At 36.2% G+C, this 20,212-nt stretch overlaps 7 protein-coding genes across 8 annotated transcripts; 4 read left to right on the top strand and 3 right to left on the bottom strand.

The window, feature by feature from the left end:
* Window positions 1-72: 72 nt before the first annotated feature.
* Ceng1a (Centaurin gamma 1A) lies at window positions 73-4,298 on the top strand. The gene is made up of 13 exons (XM_071778859.1): window positions 73-651; window positions 766-998; window positions 1,091-1,232; window positions 1,324-1,455; window positions 1,560-1,711; window positions 1,787-1,926; window positions 2,016-2,211; window positions 2,296-2,398; window positions 2,496-2,723; window positions 2,810-2,927; window positions 3,033-3,245; window positions 3,332-3,476; window positions 3,557-4,298. The coding sequence occupies exons 1-13, from the start codon at window positions 486-488 to the stop codon at window positions 3,731-3,733; spliced, it is 2,145 nt and encodes a 714-aa protein (XP_071634960.1). The 5' UTR covers window positions 73-485; the 3' UTR covers window positions 3,734-4,298.
* Window positions 4,289-7,287, bottom strand: LOC139813387 (protein zwilch homolog). Its single transcript, XM_071778891.1, has 12 exons — window positions 7,036-7,287; window positions 6,892-6,958; window positions 6,682-6,814; window positions 6,323-6,560; window positions 6,097-6,249; window positions 5,869-6,021; window positions 5,590-5,788; window positions 5,430-5,509; window positions 5,099-5,337; window positions 4,785-5,012; window positions 4,543-4,655; window positions 4,289-4,452 (listed from the first exon to the last, which is right to left on the bottom strand). The coding sequence occupies exons 1-12, from the start codon at window positions 7,153-7,155 to the stop codon at window positions 4,376-4,378; spliced, it is 1,800 nt and encodes a 599-aa protein (XP_071634992.1). The 5' UTR covers window positions 7,156-7,287; the 3' UTR covers window positions 4,289-4,375.
* A 115-nt stretch (window positions 7,288-7,402) lies between these two features.
* On the bottom strand, window positions 7,403-10,300 carry LOC139813495 (uncharacterized). The gene is made up of 5 exons (XM_071779008.1): window positions 9,960-10,300; window positions 9,500-9,830; window positions 9,109-9,420; window positions 8,676-8,814; window positions 7,403-8,216 (listed from the first exon to the last, which is right to left on the bottom strand). Exons 1-5 carry the CDS (start codon window positions 10,001-10,003, stop codon window positions 8,092-8,094), a joined length of 951 nt encoding a protein of 316 aa, XP_071635109.1. The 5' UTR covers window positions 10,004-10,300; the 3' UTR covers window positions 7,403-8,091.
* Window positions 10,301-10,320: 20 nt separating this feature from the next.
* Mora (CHORD-like protein) lies at window positions 10,321-12,110 on the top strand. The gene is made up of 4 exons (XM_071778964.1): window positions 10,321-10,541; window positions 10,650-11,224; window positions 11,311-11,499; window positions 11,591-12,110. The coding sequence occupies exons 1-4, from the start codon at window positions 10,463-10,465 to the stop codon at window positions 11,780-11,782; spliced, it is 1,035 nt and encodes a 344-aa protein (XP_071635065.1). The 5' UTR covers window positions 10,321-10,462; the 3' UTR covers window positions 11,783-12,110.
* A 137-nt stretch (window positions 12,111-12,247) lies between these two features.
* On the top strand, window positions 12,248-13,495 carry LOC139813513 (esterase OVCA2). Its single transcript, XM_071779030.1, has 5 exons — window positions 12,248-12,399; window positions 12,476-12,638; window positions 12,749-12,943; window positions 13,031-13,171; window positions 13,328-13,495. The coding sequence occupies exons 1-5, from the start codon at window positions 12,319-12,321 to the stop codon at window positions 13,468-13,470; spliced, it is 723 nt and encodes a 240-aa protein (XP_071635131.1). The 5' UTR covers window positions 12,248-12,318; the 3' UTR covers window positions 13,471-13,495.
* Window positions 13,496-13,599: 104 nt separating this feature from the next.
* Window positions 13,600-16,170, bottom strand: Elob (elongin B). Its single transcript, XM_071779071.1, has 3 exons — window positions 16,022-16,170; window positions 15,825-15,918; window positions 13,600-14,786 (listed from the first exon to the last, which is right to left on the bottom strand). The coding sequence occupies exons 1-3, from the start codon at window positions 16,022-16,024 to the stop codon at window positions 14,530-14,532; spliced, it is 354 nt and encodes a 117-aa protein (XP_071635172.1). The 5' UTR covers window positions 16,025-16,170; the 3' UTR covers window positions 13,600-14,529.
* A 133-nt stretch (window positions 16,171-16,303) lies between these two features.
* Window positions 16,304-20,018, top strand: Fbxl4 (F box and leucine-rich-repeat gene 4). 2 transcript variants are annotated; one of them, XM_071778879.1, is made up of 9 exons: window positions 16,304-16,488; window positions 16,696-16,844; window positions 16,953-17,195; window positions 17,475-17,568; window positions 17,664-18,138; window positions 18,225-18,420; window positions 18,505-18,856; window positions 18,939-19,266; window positions 19,509-20,018. In XM_071778879.1, exons 2-9 carry the CDS (start codon window positions 16,779-16,781, stop codon window positions 19,828-19,830), a joined length of 2,076 nt encoding a protein of 691 aa, XP_071634980.1. In that variant the 5' UTR covers window positions 16,304-16,488; window positions 16,696-16,778; the 3' UTR covers window positions 19,831-20,018. The 2 variants fall into 2 exon arrangements, with proteins under 2 accessions (XP_071634980.1, XP_071634972.1); XM_071778871.1 differs by having other exon boundaries at window positions 16,690-16,844.
* Window positions 20,019-20,212: the final 194 nt, after the last annotated feature.

Raw genomic sequence — 20,212 nt, 5'->3', positions numbered from 1 at the left:
TTTAACTGAACTTCTTGCACGGTTTATCTTCTCTCTTTGTCTCTCCAACGTGAAAAGAAAGAAAGGAAAGATGAACCGTGCAGAAAGTTCAGCTAAAACGAACAGACCTTATCATATAACTGTCCAACTTATTGCACTAGGGTGCGCCCAGTTTCAAGTAGTTCTTCGAAAAAGAACAGACGGTACGGACGGAAGAAGTCGGCCATATTGTTGAAATCCATTGAGTTCGTAGCCACAGCTTCCATGAGAACTGTGCGTTTCCCTCCGCGATCGCGGATGTGTCGCATAACCAACGTCGTGTATCCCGACCGATAATGTTTATAAATACTGGGATTTGACATATGTTACGTGTGCCAGCGGTAACTCTGAAGGAGTCTCGCGCGAGAACCCGTCCTGTCCCCGGTGATGCGACGCACTTCGGAGCTATGTCCTTAATGTGATAGATCGTCGCCAAAGAGAATCGGACGTCGAAAGAGAAAATAAAAATGACAACTGGCCAAAGTGGGCACGATCATTCTCTCGCTATCAGACAGGAAATACAACGTTTCGAGAGCGTTCACCCGTCGATATACGCTATTTACGACCTGATAGAGCTCGTGCCCGACGCGCACATCGCCAAGCAAATTCGCGAGCATGTTGTCGCGATAGAGGGTATGTATACCTTAGAATTTCATATTTCTACCATATTTCTCAGTCATCTTGTATGATTAAATGTCATATGTTATAAAGATTGCGTTGTACATGGTGTAAATTTGCCGTTTTTAGATTCCTTCGTCAATAGCCATGAATGGACCCTGGCGAGAGATGTCCCTGAATTGCACCTGGGGATCATCGGTTCCTCAGACTCGGGCAAGTCCGCTCTCGTTCACAGGTACCTCACTGGTTCCTTCATGCATGAGGAATCGCCGGAAGGTGGCCGCTTTAAAAAGGAAATATTCATAAATGATCAGAGTTACCTTCTCCTGATCAGAGACGAGGGTGGTGTGCCAGAGGCTCAAGTATGTATAACATACAGATCACTTCTGTTTCACACGTGTCATTCTGCTAATGCTTGCTCGTCATATTAAATAATAATGAATGTCTGTTTTAGTTTTCAGCTTGGATAGATGCTTTATTACTTGTATTCAGCTTAGAAAATGAAGAGAGTTTCTCCATAGTTTGCAGTTTTTACAATAGAATGTGTTCGTTCCGAAACATGTCAGAAGTACCAAAAATACTTGTAGGCGTACAAGGTATGTATATCGTTGGTACTTTGTCGACATCTTTTTTTTGTTGGCTGTTCCTTATACGTTTATTTTTCTGAATGCTTTGTTAATTTCGTAGATTCGATTAACGACAGCAATCCTCGTGTCATAAAAGACGTCAGACCACGGAAACTGGCTTGTGATTTAAAATGCCCTTATTACGAAACATGTGCTATTTATGGTTTAAATGTTGAGAGAGTATTTCAAGATGGTAAGGGTGTTTTTTAAATAAATGAATATGTGTTACAAGTTGGAACACAAATAGCTTTCTTTAAACTAGCTGTAATGTATGTACTAACGATAGAACAATTTCAGTGTGTCAAAAAATTATACAAAACGTATCAAAGAATTTTTCATGCGACGTGTGCCAACGTGCTACGGAGAATGACGTTAAATTTGCGGTCCCTGCTGTTACTAAAAACGTGCAACTTCATAACAAGGATACGGAGACCACGAATTCGTTGAAAGTAAATGTCAGCTACAATCTCGAACGAATCGTCAAAGATGTCATGCAAGTTTATTGAAATATAATCTCTCGACAGGTTTCAGAAAAGGACGAGGATTGTCGATCAATTCATAATAGTTCTATGACAAATGATTCGTCGTTGCTGAACGATAACTTTCATAACGTACAGAATCAACATGGAGAATTACGTTCAATCTTAACACCAACGACTATCAGGTATGAATACAGTGTATATATATATTTTTTTTTCTTTTTGTAATGCTTTCTAAGTTTTTACATTGATACTATTGTAATATTTTTTTCAGGAAATTTAGAAGAAAATCGAATATATTTACGCCTTCTAAAAAGGAAAAATATATGGGCGAAATGGGTGTCGGTAGAGAAATACCAGTGAAACAAGGTTATCTGTTTAAACGAAGCAGCAAATCGTTGAAAGAATGGAAGAAGAAATACGTCACGTTATTAGAGGATGGCCGTTTAACGTATCATTCGAGCTTGCACGTAATTATCAGTTATATAGTAGCTGCCTGCTTTATCGCCTTTGCTCATTTATGCGATATATTTACTACAAAAAGGCATTTTCAGGATTACATGAACGATACTAATGGCAAAGAAATACTTTTGCAATACGTTACTGTTAAGGTACCTGGCAAAACGCCAAAAGGCTCTAAATCATATAATGCCCAAGGTATTGCATTTTGCGTTCTATGTATGATTAACCGATTTTAATACACTTTTTATTATTTTTGACATTAACTTACCCAACATACCCTTTCTTTTTCCAGAAGATAGTTTTGAATTTTCCATCATCTCCTTGGAGAACAAAACTTGGCACTTTGAGGCAAACAATACCGAAGAGAGGGACAGCTGGATTACTGCGATAGAGCAACAAATACTGTCGAGCTTGCAGAATAGCGACGGCGACAAGAAGAATGAAACTGACGCTTTCAAGATGCACTGCATAAAGAACAAAGTTTCGGGGAATGACGCATGCGTTGACTGCGGTGCGCCGAGTGAGTGGATTTTCGTCTTATTAATTACCGCGCGAATAATGACCTGCGTACATACATCTCTCCATGATTACAAATTTTTGCTTCAGATCCCGATTGGGCCAGCCTTAATCTAGGCGTTTTGGTGTGCATCGAATGCTCCGGTATTCACAGAAACTTAGGTTCGCACATATCTAAGGTACGGTCTTTGGATTTGGATGACTGGTCGTAAGTATGATGCAAAGTTTTACGCGCGTTACTAACACGCGTTCGATTCTACTTGTCCCGTATTGTCGATGTTATTTAATGATGTATCTTTAACGACGATTTTAGCGCAGGTCACCTAAGCGTCATGCTGGCCCTTGGTAACGACATAGCGAACAGCATCTGGGAATATTGTTTAAATGGAAAGCAAAAGCCCGTCTCGGATTCGTCGAGGGAAGAGAAAGAGCAGTGGATCAGATGGAAGTACGAGGATAAACTCTTCCTGCCGCCGATCAACCCGAACATCTCTTTAGGAAAATTGCTCATCGATTCGGTTTGCCGGTAAAGTATCTCACTTCTCTAACCGGGCGCAGATGTCGATTAAGCGTGAGTGTGTTCCCGCGATCTTACTATCTCCGTATATACAGGGGAGACATGAGAGCCTTTACGTTATGTTTGGCCCGCTGTAATTACGAGGATATCAATATCTCGGTCAGCACGGAAGATCTGCGAACGCCGTTACATCTGGCCTGCGCGACCGGGAATTTGGCGATGGCGCAACTTTTAATATGGGTGAGCGGTCCTTTTTCATTTATCTAAAACGCATTTTGTCATTGCCCTGCTATAGCGCCGTGTCATCGCGAATTTTGCAGCATAAAGCGAATCCACAAAATCTGGATCACGAGGGACGGACATGCATGTCGTACGTGCGTGCTTTGGAAAGAACGCTCGATAATTCGTCTGACTCTATGGAAATGCAGAAGCTACTCGAGGTACTGGAGCAGGCCAGTGTCTCCGGGATGGACGACGTAGACACATCGCAGTATTAAAGTTGAAAAAAAAAGATATGCCTTAATCACCCTGCCTGCATTTTTCGTAATACGTTGTTGATACTGTGTACTTACTATGAAAACCCAATGCTTTGTTTAGCGACTCACGAGAAAGAAAAGCTTTTAAATGACATTTGTCCTAGATAACCACCGAAGCACATTGAAATTGGATTGTAGTAACGTTCAACTACCGTAGTATTAATTGTGTATCCTGTAAAAAGTTTTTATCGCGTGTGACGAACTCATTTTAATATCGATTACGAAATTCACCTCGAATTGAACGAGGAATTTTAAATGCAATATACTTTTGTACATTGAGAATAATCCTTTAAAAGAAAAAAAAATATATGTACTTTTCACAGTACGATAATTTAATAAGATTTGTGTCGATCGCGGAGAATGATTAATAGCATGCTCGAGTGTATATTGTCAATGACTGAGAGTACAAACACTCATAAATGTAGTTATATTTATACATCTAATACATGTAACTGTATTTGAAGATTTATGAGATTGCTTTTATAACTTTTATTTTATTAATTATTAAACGTTCAATTACATCACGCACCATGTCCCGTTTATTCAAAATTGCACCAATTCTCAAGTTTTAATTCGTTTCTTGAAGTTCAAGAGCGATGCGTTTCATAGCCACTTACATCTCGCCGATGATGATATTGCGCTTATACCGTAAACTATTTCCTCTTGTACATCTACATCGTCTGAAGAAAAAAGAAAACAGAATAAAATTAGTAGAACTCAATCTTTTTATACGGTACAAATTTCTTATTTTTGTTTCTTATTTGCTTTACCAGTAGAATATATATTTGTTGGAAAGATAGGTATTTTGTTATAATAAGTGGTAGTCGTTAGCATCGACCCGGTAGTATGAGACGAAACAGAAGCTCTCCATACAGAGGGATTCCTGTAATAAGATAGATACGTAGTGTTTTACATTAGTATTTACTACAGTTTTGTATTATTCCACATACAAATAATTTTATATATATATATATATATATCAACGATACTATCACGGAAAAATTTTACTTACATCTTGTTCAACTCATTAGCCAACGCGTTAGGTAGCGGTATCGTCAAAGTAAAAATTCGACTACAAAGCTCAGTATGATGCTGTAAGGGAGACTGTGCAGAAACGAATTCTTTGTAAGCGTAAGCAAACAGGCTTTGCAGGCTCTCAATCGGAAATTCCAGATGCCCTTCAATAAGTAGCATGCATTCCAAACAGATGTGAATTTGCGCTAACGTAATCAACTTATTCCTGCAAGTAATTAATGAAGTCGCAATTAACGCCAATTTTGATCCCGATTCTGTTCAATTTACAGAATGTATCCCGTATTTTATTACCTATAATTCTCTGTGTTGAATATTCCGGAAGATATATCGCTTAGTTTCTGCCGAATATCATGTAGATCGACAAATCGCGCTCCTCTCAGAATGTATAAATAATCACGAGTGAGCTTCTCGAATCCCATATCTACGACAAGCTCTAACGGTACACTTCCCACTAACAAATGGGATGTCGTTTCTTGATGATGCAGATTGGAAATACACTTCACAAATCTCGTTGAATTTGTATCGTTGATCTGACAAATGTGCCAAAATGTTTACAAATTCGTCAATCGTTTATAATTATAACTGAGGAGCCGGGCGAAAAAGTGTATATTTCGTTCATTACCTGTGGTATAAACTTATGCTCGAGAATTTCCATCAAAACTGTTTCAACGTAGTTTATCATTTGCGGATATGCTGAAGCCTCTTTGTGTGTTGAGAAAAATACACGATTAGTCAACAATATATATATATATATATATAAGCAATTGATGAATTTCACTCACTTATAAGTATTTCCCACAAGAAGTCAGTAAAATCTCCATCATGTCTCAGAAAAACATTTTGTACACGTTCCTGTAGTTTCGCGTCAATTTCAGCATTCTCCTTGGCAATACGACTGCTTTCCTTAACATTATCAGACTTCCGAAAACTGAAATCTCCGTTCAGTAAAAGATTTAATTTTTCGGTTACGATGTCGTGTTCCTAAAACATTGCCGCATATAATCCAAGATATAAAAAATAAATCGAAACGTTTTTAAGGGGATGTAGAGAGATTTATCTACCTCTGAATATGGCGTTGTGAATTTTATCGGGTTCTGCACTCCCATATTTTTCTTGCACTCATCTATCGTTGATAAATATTGGATTAATAAAAATAGCTGGTCTCTCAGTTCCTTTAACGGGCTATCTTTCCATCCGGCATTTATTTGAGCTATCTACAAAAAATATTTGTACAAATACGAGAACACATACAATATATATTCTTGTGCACTCTTTTCGCGCTTACATACCAAAGTATTTTTCGATGGCCTCGAATCCAAGCTATTTGAATGCATTTCAATGTTAATGCTTCCTTCGAAATCGCTTTTGGCGGTCTTATCCCAATCAATCGTTTCTTGTTTCATTCCAAGCAAGTCAACAGCACTGAACACAGATATTTTAATCTACACATATCGAAAATCAATTAAATCTGCAATGTTAAAATGCTTTAATGTTAAACTCTTGTATATTACGTACATTGTTACGGTTCTGTATAAACGATTGTTTAAGATGTTCCTGCTCAATTTTATGACAATTGTTTCTTACTGCGGCCAAACTTGTCGTACCAGTAGAAACAGCTTCCAGCGTGGTGAACCAATCTTGGGAGGCAACGGCGCCAATAAGCCTGCTCCGCTTAGAATCTTTTCCATCGCAGAGAGCTAATATTGGCAAAGTATTACGGTCAACATGTTCCAGACATGCGTTCAGGGCGTTACTAGAAAAAATAAATAAGTGTGTGTCTTGTCAAATATTAGAAATATCTTTTATCAATCCTTTTGAATATTATATTGGATATCAGAGATATCTCTTAATGACATTATTGACTCTGTACGCACCATGCGTCCGTTCTGCTCAGTGGCAAATACGATTCCTCTTCTTTCCGCCAATTTTGTCTCATTATAACGACGGTGTCGTCGAAATCGCAGTTGTCAAACGAATACTCCAGAGGCGACCCGCTGACGTCATGGCCTAAAGAACATTTCAAACTTGTTTGTATTTCCAGTGGAGTGAAAATAACCTCTAAAGTTAAACACGCGTCTCATTACTCGTCGAGTACTCGTCGAAGCTTCCTTCGTTCTTCCCGTGGTCCGAGGGGTGCCGCATGCCAGGAACCTGAGGCAAATCGCTCTGTCATATTGTATGCAAAAGTCGTGGAAGGGAAGCGAGGTTTTTTTTATTTGATCACTCACATTTTTATGAAGGACGATGTACGAATTATCCTTGAAGTCCGGAAATAATTCGTCCACATATGACAGCTTAACTTTGCTGGCTCGAACATGCGGTCGCAAGATATCATTAAACTGTTCCATATCTTATCACAACGTATGTATGTACGGTTCGATTTGAATTAAATGGAGATCAAAACATCAAAGATGGCACATTCGCGAAAGCATCGACGAGGTTAGAGTCGAAGCGGTAACGCTAACTCTACAATGCGAGTCGTAAAGTCGTGAGTCGTAAGAATTGACCAATTACAGTCGATTATTCTCCTCAAATTCGATTGTGATTGGTCAATTCTTATGACTCACGACTTTACGACTCGCATTGTAGACCCAACATAAAAAGAAAAATTGTCCCGAGTCACACAACCGCCGCGCCGCTACTTCCGAGTTCTAGAAGCGGTTAAATTTGAATAATTATCGATAAGCATTTCTAATCACTTTTTTCCGATTTTTAATTAAAAAAAATAACATTTACAAATGTACTTGTTGTTCCGATGGTTGAAACATCTTGAAAACTGAACAAAGGGACGAATTCAGTTTAAAAAACTTTTGAAACTAGAAGTTTAGTTTAAGAATTAAGAGAGGTTTCTAAAGATAGAATTGTATTAATTCCATATTTTATAATTATTACGTTTTTTGTATGTATGTATAATGTATATTTATTTGTGGCGCAGCATATTCCCAAAATCACATAAAAAATATAAATAATACAAAGGATTATTTTAACATCGCCAAACCACTCGCAAGTTTCTCACATATTCAATAACTTCTTGCTACTAAAATACGATCGGTTTTACGCAAAATTACTAAATCTATTTGATTTACATACAAGAATCAGAATATATTTACAGAAAATTGTTAACTTACAACAATCTATGAATGTCATCACACACGATTTTTATACTATATTTAACGTTATTTCATGTATTGTCTTCAAGATAAAATTAAAAGGTAAACGCAAAATCATAAAGTAACATGTTAAGAGTTAAAAAAAAGTCTAAACAATTTTTGTTTTGTCAATATTTAGACCTTTTTACAGCAAGCTTCGTGTTTCTGGATCCGATTGGGTAAAAAAGTTCTCTTGCATTTTTTGCATGGAATTAATTGCGCGGTGTGCTCTTCCCAATCGACTTTTTCTTCTTTAATATCTGAAATGCATTACAGTAGAATAATTTTTGAATTAGTTTTAAAAATACGTACATTATTTATACAATTCCCCTTAACATCTCGTAATCAGTTCTTAATATTATAAAAAACATTCTTGTTACTCCATAATAGTTATTCCATAATAAAATTTATAGGTTTTGAATTATAAACAAATATTTAACAAATTTAAACAAAGAAACTATACCTTACAAATATGACTAACTGCAACACAATTTATTGATTTATTCTTCTGTTAATTGCTTTCTTCTTAACTTCAAATATTATCTTATACATGTATTATATATATTAGCACATTTAAAACTGAGAAAAATATAATAATATATAATGATTAACAAGATGGGAAGAGTTCATAAAAAAACGACAGACAAAAAAAATTCTAAATTTATTATTTTATAAAAAGTGCAATTTTTTATTAATTTAACTAAAAAAATTTAATATACCTTCAACTACTTTTTGAGCTGGCTCGGAATGCAATTGAGGCTGAATTGTGTTCTCGACCTCCAGTGATTTCTCAAGCTTCTTACTGTTTGGTGGTGTCCGTGATAATACATGTCTTGGTTTCATTGGATTAAATATTACCTGTAAATATAAAAAAAGAATAAATTAATATGTTAATAAATCAACCTTATTAAGCAAAAAAGAAATAGGTACCTTGTAGAATCTTACAGAATTATATATTAGTTCTTTTGACAGATAATTTTTTAGATCGTTATGTAAATATGATATTAAATAACTTTTTGGATTTTTAAAATATCATTCCAAGTTTCTACGATATTTTTAATAATAACTCAATGTAGAAGATAAATGATTTTTGGCAAACATGAATTATATGTATCTTGTACAATTTTCTAAGATACTCTAAAAACTTTCTACCTTTTCCGTTGATTCTGGCTGCTTTTTATCGTTCTCTTCTTTCTTCTCCCTTCTCTTTTTCTTCAATTCCACATTATTGATTTCTACATTTGTTTGGGAGTTCTTGGCACGTGTGTTCTTTTCCTTAGGAGTAAAACAAATATCACTAAATTGACCTTCTTCGAGGTCTTTGTAAAGCTCTCTCATCTCTGGACTAAACAAGCCCCTATTGTTTTTAATTCTTCCAACAGCTTCGTTTTCCTCTTTTTGTTTCTTAGGAGTTTCCATATCAGTTCTATCAACATTTTCTTTGTTTTCTTGGTCACATGGTTTCTGTAAAATATCAATAAAATTTCTTTTCAAGTTACTATATACGTAATAAAAACATCATACATTTGAATGATAATCTTACCTGATTTTGACATATTTTAATGTCACATTTACATGGTGGAGCACATTTGTTGCTCTTCTTTACGCAACCACAAATTCGCGAGGAACAATTCCCTTTACAGCTACAGCCAGACTTCTCAACTGGACTTTTAATTGTAGCTGTTGCTGTTGCTCGTGGAGTGAGAGTTAGTGGCCTCTGACCACGTACAACGTAATCAGACTTGTTAGAGCTTCCCACGTGTTTTCGCAAAACATTATTTTCCAGTTGCAGCACTCTCACTTGCTCTTCTAACTTGGCAACTTCCAGAAGACTATCAATATTTTCGGTCTGAGTACCAATGTTTTTTGAGCCGCTAGAAAGTAAGATTTCTCGTGTTATACACAATGGAGAATAACAATAAAGATTTATATCAATATTGTAATAACGGACGAGCTTCTTAACAGAACCAAAACAGACATGCAATTTTTCGTTTCTCGCTTACCTGGGCAACTTTGTAGACTTTGCGGATGGTTTCGTTCTTTTCATTTTTCCTTGTTCTCGAGACACTCCGCAGTAATTTACGGTCTGAGACCAAAATGCGACAATCGGCGACTGATATGACAACGTCTCGGCGGTCACGCCGGTCACGGTAACAGATTCGACGGTTTCTTTCCCTTTAAATCAAACGTATCGAAAAAAAGGGGGACGATCTTCAGCGCCGTCTAGCTCGGAAAATCACGAACCAAAAGTGAACCAGTTACCAGGTGAGGTGGATGTGTGGGAAGTTTGCGCTACACACTTTTATTTCTATCCTACCATACCATTTGAGCTATTGGCTTGGAATTTGGACTTTGGAGGTTAGAGCGTGTGCTAGTAACAAAGCTGGGAAAGGTGTTCGTGTTGCGAGAGAGAGAGGGAGAGATTTATATTTATCGAGGTTGCTCTCGTGCTCCTCTCCAAAACTTGACGGGACAAATAAGTCAAACGTCAAACGGGACTGCCAAGATGTCACAGGAGATAGATCTGTTGCATTGTTATCACCGTGGCTGTGGAAAGAAATTCGATCCAAGAGATAACAAGGACGGTAGGTTATACGGTGGTTTTTCTGCAAATCTGCGATTGTTATTTCTTTTTACATTAAATTAACAGCACGTACGAGAGGAAAAACAATGCTCTTGCGTCTCTTTCGCAGACGCTTGCCTTCACCATCCGGGACATCCGGTGTTTCACGACGCGTACAAGGGATGGTCCTGTTGCAGCAAGAAGTGTACGGACTTTACCGAGTTCTTGAACATCAAGGGATGCACGAGGTCGAAGCACTCGAACGATAAACCGCCGGAACCGGAAAAACCGCCGGTTGATAAAAGTAAAGCTGGCGAAGTGATACAGGTCGTCACAAAGCTTCTACGTAACGAAGCAGCCTTAGCGAGGCCTTCCTTCGATGCGCCACAGCTCATGCTGTCGCCGACGATATCTCCCGCTCTGCTAGAAGTAGAATTGTCTTATATTAGAGGGTTGACAGCTTTAGAAGCTGACAAACCGACGGACAATACGGTACAGATAGGTCAAACTTGTAAAAACAATTCCTGCAAAGGGACTTATGAGGGAATTGCCTCTGACAAGGAGGTTTGCAATTATCATCCTGGTGTGCCTATCTTTCACGAAGGTTTGAAATATTGGTCTTGCTGTCAGAAAAAAACCACCGAGTTTTCTACGTTTCTGGAACAGCCAGGCTGTACGCAAGGCAGACACGTATGGTTTTCCAAGGTATATCGTTTAGACAAGCAAAATTTTATTTAATATTTTTCTTTTATAATTTTAGACGTATAAGTAAAATTTATTTTTTTTTCCAGAATGTAGGAAAGAAGGCTCAATGTAGGATGGATTGGCATCAAACCGGATCACACGTGGTCGTTTCTATATTCGCGAAAAAATACCTGCCCAGTCAGTCTTTCATAAAATTAAATCCCATCCATCTGACTGTAGAATTATTCTTTGTAGAAGAAAATTCGAGATATAATCTTGATATAGAATTGAGAGGGGTACGTGTTAGTTTTAGTGCTCTAATTTCGAACGAGTAGCTAACGAAATTAAACTGGTATTTTACAATGTACGTTTTTCTGCTCTTTTTAGATTGTCAACGTCGAGCAAAGTAGTGTACATATGCTGCCAACCAAAGTAGAAATTAAATTGAAGAAGGCTGACATTGGTTCCTGGTCGAAATTGGATGTTCCCAGAGATGCAGAACCAAAAGACCTTGAAAGTAATAAAAATTTGGCGAATCTCAATTCGCAAATTGAAGCTGTGGATCTTAGTGACCTTTAAATACTAACGATCTTTAATTATAAAAAAAAACGTACAATTAAATCTATAAAATTGTAATGATTTTCTATTTTGAAATGATTTATTCGAGTTTAAAAGAGAAGAGAGTTTTAAGAGTACACAAGACGTGTTGTGTGCTGACCGTTTTCGTTACAGTAATCTTAGCGCGATGGCAATACGATGGAAGTGTATTCAATTTTCTTCGTTTTAAATTAGAAAAGTCCAAGCTGTGAGTGTGTATGAAATATTGATATTTTTTTATAAAGTTTACTTCTTTTTCCATCTCCTGAAAGAAAAGATAGATTTAGTGTTAATAAACAATTTAAATTGATATTTTATCATGGGTTCTTTCTTTTCCTATAAAAAATGTATTCATCCAAGTTATGCGCGTATAACAATCAAATTTTTGTATTCTTAATTGACTTCTCTACTGTAAAAATTTGTCTTTGGAAGCAATTAATAGAAATATTTAAGAATATGGAGGTTCTGATGTATATGTAAGTGTATTGTATACACTCGTCTACACTAACCTTTTTGACATGAGAGACATGCCGCCGACACGCGTGTCGATTGTTTATCTCAAGAGCCGAACGATGCTGGCCAGCGGATCGAAATTGCGGGTAAATAATTATTGACGCGATGACATAAAAATAAATTAACGCACATACATATTGTGGAATATTTCCCTTACTTTAGATACTAGCGCTTCACGGTTATATGCAATCGGACGTGATCTTCAGTGCTAAATTGGGAGCATTGAGAAAAGGATTTAAAAAAGAAATAGATTTCACGTTTGTAAGAGCGCCGCATAAGGTCCCATCCCAGGATGGAACTGATCAAGTGGATACGGATGAAAATGGTGTGAAAGAAATATTAGTAAAATCACAAAGTTTCTCCTATCATCACCCTGCGCGGTGATTGCAACGTGACTCGATGAACATTAACGATTTTACTACGTATGAATTATAGGATACGGATGGTGGTTTAATACAGAGGATCATGTGTTTAAAGCCACAGTACCTAGCGACTCATGTGTAGGATTTGACGACAGTGTAGCTGTGATCGAGAAGGCATTCTTGGAACAAGGTCCTTTCGATGGCATATTAGGTTTCTCACAAGGAGCTGCTTTCGTCTGTATACTATGTGCAATGAAGAAGAAGAAAAGTAAGATAATATACATTAACGCATGTTATTGTATGCAAACATGTATGCCTACATATGTAAAATTAATATGTAATTATCTTCTTGCAGTACTACAAATTGAGTTTGACTTTGCTATTATGATATCTGGCTTCAAGTCACTGTGTGCACCTCACGCAAAGTATTACGACGAAGAAATCGATATACCTTCTTTGCATATTTATGGAGAGAATGATCAAGTCATTCCGACAGGTATATGACCAATAATTTAATATTATTTATGTAATAACATTCAATATTACTAAAATATTAAAAGGTTTAATATTGTTAATACATAATTCGTGATGTTGAATAAAAAATTTCATTCGATGTTTGCTTCAATGGTTAATTCAATCATTATTTGTATAGTAATGGCAGAGCAAATCAGTAGTCTCTTCCCAAATAAGAAGGAGGTACGGCACGAAGGGGGCCATTACGTGCCGAGTAAAAAAGATATTTATAAGCATTTTATAATGGAAATGTTTAGCAAATATAAGAACTTAAGCAATTAACAATAAAAATTATTTTATTACTGAATTTTATTCCACTAATTTAGCATGCAATTCTATTGGAGAGAATTTAAATGTGTATATGAATAATAAATAAATGCCAGAGGAATTTTTTTAAATATTAAATAAAAGTATGTAATCATATACAATATATTTTTTTTCTGCTAATGTCATGTAGCATGACATTATTTGCGGTGTGTTGTTACAAGTCTTATCGTGTAACGTACAGTTAATGGTGTTGCCATTAGTTATAAAACTGTATAAGTTAGACAATAATTAATAGGATACAATATTACAGAACTAAAGATCATTAATTAGAGCATTATATTTTACAATTACGATTGTGTATTGTGTATCAGCTCAGATCCAGTCTGTCTTATATGCCACTACCACCGTGACTACTGAACTTGCAATTTAGATATCCACATTACAGAGTCATATATATTAAATAAAAAATGTAATGTGTATTTTACAAAATATTGCATCTTATTTGGTTTTCCTTGCGGTACAAAAACGTATAAGCGAAAGTAATATAAAGCACAGATGAACAGGATATTCAATTTGAATTATTATAAAAAGGTATTTTAAAATAATTAAGCTATACCTGTAACTTAAATGTAAGTTGAGGTATTTATATCTCGCATTTTGACCATAACAAAACACTTATGTTAATTTTATAGCTATATTAATTTGGTTTGATGCGCAATAGTGAGCAGAATTTTTTTTACTTTTATTATCACTTTCAGTCTAATAATCAAGTACAAATTAGTACTCATCACATGTCCTTACAAGACTGAAGATCGCATGACTATATAGCATCCTCATTGAATTGAATATTGAAAAATTTTTTGCAGCTCTGAATACTCGTGTAAAGTTGCATGTATCTAATATTCATACGGTATTCTTTACCATAATATTCACACTCTAATATTTCACATACGTGGTACGTAAGATTTCCCTTTGCCCCCCTTTTTTTTACCATCCAGAGCTGTCCTGACGATTACTAAATTGCGCAGAACACAAAACTTCATCGTCGATTGACGCAACATCGTCCGCGTCATTTCAAGGTGACTGCTCTTGGCCATTGTTCTCTTGGGATTTCATAACGTCAGGGAGGTCCGGCGGTAGTGAGAAGGGTGTCATTTCGAGAGTTTCAAACTGACCATCAGGCTGACGCAGAGCTAAACCGACTAACGCAGGACATTGCGCTTTCGCAGTTGACGATGTCAGTCCATAATCCTGTAAAGTCTTGTTGTCCGACATTAGAAGGTTGTCCTTGTTAAATAGCTGTTGATTTGCCGGTGGTACTTTCATTATACCTGTGAAGAAGAAGAAGAGGGTGTATTAATTGCAATATTAAAGAATGATTTATTTTTTTATGAATCTTTCAGTGCTTCCAATCATTAATCAACACACTATCTGTTATTATTTCTTAATAAACAACAAGCCTAAATCTTTCAAAGGTTACTCAATCTTTGATGACTTATGACAATGTCACTGAAATGTCCTCTTTCGTCAACAATCATTCAAGTCAGATTAGAATCAGGACCACGATAGAATAAATCAGGTTTGTTAAAATAATCAAAGAATAAAAAAAGAAAACAAATTAGGTAACAAAGATAGTAAGTATTCGAGTAAAACGTTGATTGTGTTATAACAAATATGTAACATGTTTATTGTCATGAAAGTATTCATATATTCAATTAATTATTAAAGCTAAACAACTTTGACAGTAGTAGTGCTCAGCTCAACGGCAATGTGTGTAAAAGTCAAGGGAGATGTGTATCTCACGTTAAATAGTTCATTGACAATAAATGTAAAATTCTGAGTAAAATTATATAGATGAAAATTCCTGGTAAAAAACTCATTCATTTATTTTAAATACTTTTTACGAAAAATATATACGAATTAAATATGGATGATTTCTAGCATTTTATCTTCGATTTTTACTGTAACGTGCATTCTACATTTCATCTTTGTTACTTGTCCTAATTAGTTGATCTTATAATTTTCCAGATTCTTTCATGTTCAAAATTCCTCGTCTCCTGGGCTCATTTTTCAATCTCAAGATCAAAGTACTTCAAGTAAAAAATCTATTATTCCAGAAAGATTAAAGTTTACATAAATTTTCTTCATGTTTTTATACAGTTTATGTCAAGTATACTATTATCGTATACTTAAGATACATATATAAAATTACATATCACTGATTAGGCCTGACCCTGCGTTCACTCAAGGAATCGAGAGGAAAGTCGCTTTATTGAAGCAATAATCATCCAATTACGAATCGTCGAGCGACATGTCAAGAGGACGATCCGTTGTCACAGGTGTGCTCGCGAGAGATACGCGTGCTTTACCTTCGATCATCTTCTTCAGCTCGAGGACCGTGGTGTCGTCCTTCGCGTCGGTGAATATCGTCAATTTTTTTCGCCTGATCATTAGAAATACGTCCTGCAAAACGGGAAAGAGGTCGTCGTGAGATCGCGCTTGAAGGTTAGCCGACCCGGACACGGAATCGTCGGCCGGACGCCAGGCATCAAACGCAAATCCTTACCATTGTGATCCTAATTATATATACACCTAATATTATAATATATAACAATAGGATTAATATGTAATGCCGCTGGAACACGCCAGGCCCGTTTTTATGGCTCTCGAGCTCTAATGTTTACCAGCAGCAGACCTTCGGGTCAGGGGTACACACCGGACCCACCAGGGGCACCAGGCCGCATGCAGTAACCCCAGATTTTTCCGACGCATGCGTCGACCCCAGCACGCGCACGCGCGCGCGCGCGCGTGACCGATCACTTTCATGTAAATAGTAGTGACGTGACACTTGACACAGTGGTTAGGTTGGTTAGATGAAACGCAAAAGGGGCCTGTGAAACATTTTTCCGAAAATATACATTGCATACATTCGTACTCTGTCATTATTGACACGTGTTATCTTCTTATAACGCTGTTCTTTTCAATTGATGTGAGAAGAAACCAGAAGAAGTAATCGCTTGTTCTTTAAGAGAGGTGCGCATTATTTCTCTTACGTTTCCCATTGTGCATAATTTATCTGGATAAGTCTGTGTTATAGATATTAAGCAAAGTTTATCATATTGTTTGGATACGTCATCGCATCTTGTATTCTATAAGTCGATATTGTTTTTTGTCACCTCAGTTCACCCATAGGCATCGTACATGTGTATAACAATGTAATCACAAATGTTTCAGTTACAGAAACACTTAATTTTGATGGAACTGCCTTGACTTCTGCATCGCTACACGTACTTAATATTGACCGTATAGAGTTAGGAGATCTGATGGCAGATCTTAATGAGGAGGATGAGGAGTCCAAAAGAAGGACTTCTTTGTTACCCATCTTAACGGTACTACAAATTTTTATAGTATGATAGTTATAATTATTAAAATCTAGCATCTAGTATATATATTTAAAAAAGCACGCATATTATTTTCTATGTTTTATCTTCTTTCAGAGAGAGAATATGCCTTCTTCTTCTTTACATTATAATGATATGAAGGGGATTAGTGTGTATAGCCAACCAATAGGCGAACATTCTCCTTTCTTTGCCTCCCTTGTCCAACAATTTGTAAAGAATGTTCTTAGCTTTAGTTCTCAGTACGGCGGCAGTAACAGCATATCTTACGCCGCTGCTAACATAATTGGGTCATACAGCAAGTTTCCAGAGTATGGAGATTTTCCACAGACGTTTGCCATGGTATGTATATATTTTCTGTCGTTATTCGTTATCAGCTTATAGAAAACAATCGTAACTTTTCTGACTTTTTTGAAATATGAATTTCCAAAATGGGTGATAATATAGATACATGAGATGAGGGTTATTAGGATAGAATATAGGACCTAGAAATTAGGACCCGTCGCGTGCGATTCGATTATTTCCACATAGAGCCACATGTTATCTTAATAATAGCAATCTAATTTAATGCTACAAGATCTTATTAGTTTTGGCACTTTTCTGGCTTACTTTTTATTATAGAGAACTTATGGACCATGGTGGGACAAAGCACCTTCGAGATCAATTGATTATATGCCACAAAATAATATGGAGGTTGTGAGCCAAGATTATATTAGTACGTAATATTTGAATTTTGACAAATACGAGACTATTAAAGTAGATACGCTTTTGTTGAGAAGAGAAATTATAATTATTTTTTCCTTCTTGAAGATGTTGAGTATGCTGTAGCTGTATACCCAATTAGAGTCTCTATATACGAAGTATATAATCCCGGGAGTGTAGTTCGAATTTGGGCTCAAGATCCTAACGATCGTTGGTTTCTATTGTGGAATGGACCGCCTCAGATTGTTCCTTCGACGTCACGGATGTTTTCCCCACCTTTACGGTCGTGTGATTTTAAAACTAAAACACTCAGACTGGAATTTAACCACAGCTTATTGGACTATTACACAGAGCTAGATGCTGTACTGCTCATCGGAACAACAGAATTGATTCTTCCTAAAGATCAATCCCACAAACGGAGTATAACCAATTTATTAAAAAGCATCAACTACAAGTATCCTTGCCATTGGGACGTACATAATTTAACGCCGGATTATGAAGATGCACATATGGATATAATTCATCTTAAGAAAACATTCGATGAACATTGTATTACATTGCCAAACATGTTTTGCGATAAAAGGTATTATAATTGTCAACATTAAACACAATATTCTTTTTTGTTTTTTTGTTAATAATGAACATAATTTTTACCAATGTCATTTCTAGTGGCAGAGTATTGAATCTCTACAAGAGCAAGCTAATATCTCAATTAGGACCACTTTATTACTATGTACCACCTCTTAAAGAGGGATCTAGTAGTATGCAACACTTTTTATCAGAAGAACTTTCAAAATTTACGAACAATCGAGTTTCTTTGGATGAATCCAAGAAGTCAACACATGGCAGTTTTTCCGTGCTTCCTGTAAAGTATTCTAAGAAATCTGTTTCTCATAATGACTTTATTGTAATGTCTTATTTATTGAGACTTTATATTTTACCTTTTCAGCATGAAATAATGATAAAAATATTAAGAAATTTAGACTTGATGTCGTTGTGTCATATGGGCAGAGTAAATAAATATTTCAATAATTTAGTACAAGATCCTCTGCTCTATAAAAGTTTGAATCTAAAGCCGTATTGGCATATTATTAGTACAAAGGCGTTGCACTATTTGGCATTCAAATGCAAATATTTGCGACGATTGGATCTTTCGTGGTGCGACAGCTTTTCTGTCTCGGATCTCGAAAAATTTCTTGACACTTGCGGTAGTCTCTTAACGCACTTACGATTAGATTGCTGCTCGTGTATTGACGACTCTGCCATGCTTAAAATTTCGACGGTATGCAAAAATTTGAATGGTATGTATATAAATATGATTACTATTGTTACATATGAATTATATATAACTAATACGTACTTTTATTATTATTTTTTTTTTAGAATTGAGTCTACGTAATTGTGACTCGATAAAGGACCAAGGATTTTTGTGCCTTGAAAATCTTGAATCGCTGGAGCGTTTAGATCTTTATAGAACGCGGATAAAAACTCAAACTCTTTGCAAGATATTGCGAAAAAACCGACGGATGCGTCACTTACATATAGGAGGCACGGACAAGTATCTGAACGTAGATGAAGTTGCAATGGAACTGAGAAACTCTTGCCCAGATTTGGAGAGTATAGATTTATGGAAGGCACATACTCTTACATCACAAGGTATCGATGCCCTCGCTGACTGCAAGAATCTACGGGAAGTGGATTTTGGTTGGTGGTACGTGCGTGTGTCAGTTTTTTTGGAAATGCATGTTTCGTCATTTTACGCAGATTATGAATTTAAAATCTATGGGATCACGACGTGCGAATCTAAGATTCGCTAACTGCGAGTCTGCTACTCTCATACAGAGCTACGTGTCCTCCCAGTTTTTTAATATACATATTACTATATTTTTTATTAAAATCTACGTTTCTCTCGTATGTATCTTGAAAGTGATTGTGCTGTTTTTCTGTTTGCAGTGGCAGCACGACCGGTCATGGTGACAGCTTCCGTAGGTTGTTATCCTCCTGTGAACACCTGGAAAAGGTCTTTTTGGTTTCTTTTAGACAGCTGACCGAACGCGATTTGAGAGAACTGACGCTGTGCAAAAATTTAAAACAGTTGGACTTGTTAGGCTCGCTATACCTAACAACTGAGATATGTTATGCATTTTTCATAAATTGTCCTAAACTGGAGATGATTGATCTCAGCTTCTGTGACAATATTACCGACCGCTCGATTCAGCAGTGGCAGCAAATGTATCCGCATGTGGCCATCAAAAGATTAAAGAACAACGAATGATCAATGTAGAATTTTAAGGTTTAATGTAAAAGGTACCTTCAGAAAATTACATTTCCAAAAACTGCGCTAAGCGCACGTGACTGTTGAAAGAATAAAATAGATTTGCATATTTTACATTTAAATCTATTTTTTCTATAAAAGTAACGTTAAAAATTGTGAAATATTGAGAAATAAACATTTTTGCATAACGCAACTTTATTATCCGCATTCTTTTACATCCCATGAAATATAATCAAATTATATCTTGCACGTTTTACATACTATCGTCGATCGCTCAATTAAAACAAATTTCATTTATTAGTAAAATTAAAATAATCGTGTGAATTAAAATTGCAATTTCAAAAATGCGCTCTTCGCCGCTACTGATTACTGTCGAAGAAGA

This window comes from Temnothorax longispinosus, chromosome 1, assembly GCF_030848805.1.
Source record: "Temnothorax longispinosus isolate EJ_2023e chromosome 1, Tlon_JGU_v1, whole genome shotgun sequence".
Lineage (NCBI taxonomy): Eukaryota > Metazoa > Arthropoda > Insecta > Hymenoptera > Formicidae > Temnothorax > Temnothorax longispinosus.
Note: the sequence above shows the minus strand (reverse complement) of the source record. Positions and strands in the feature narration are given on the sequence as shown.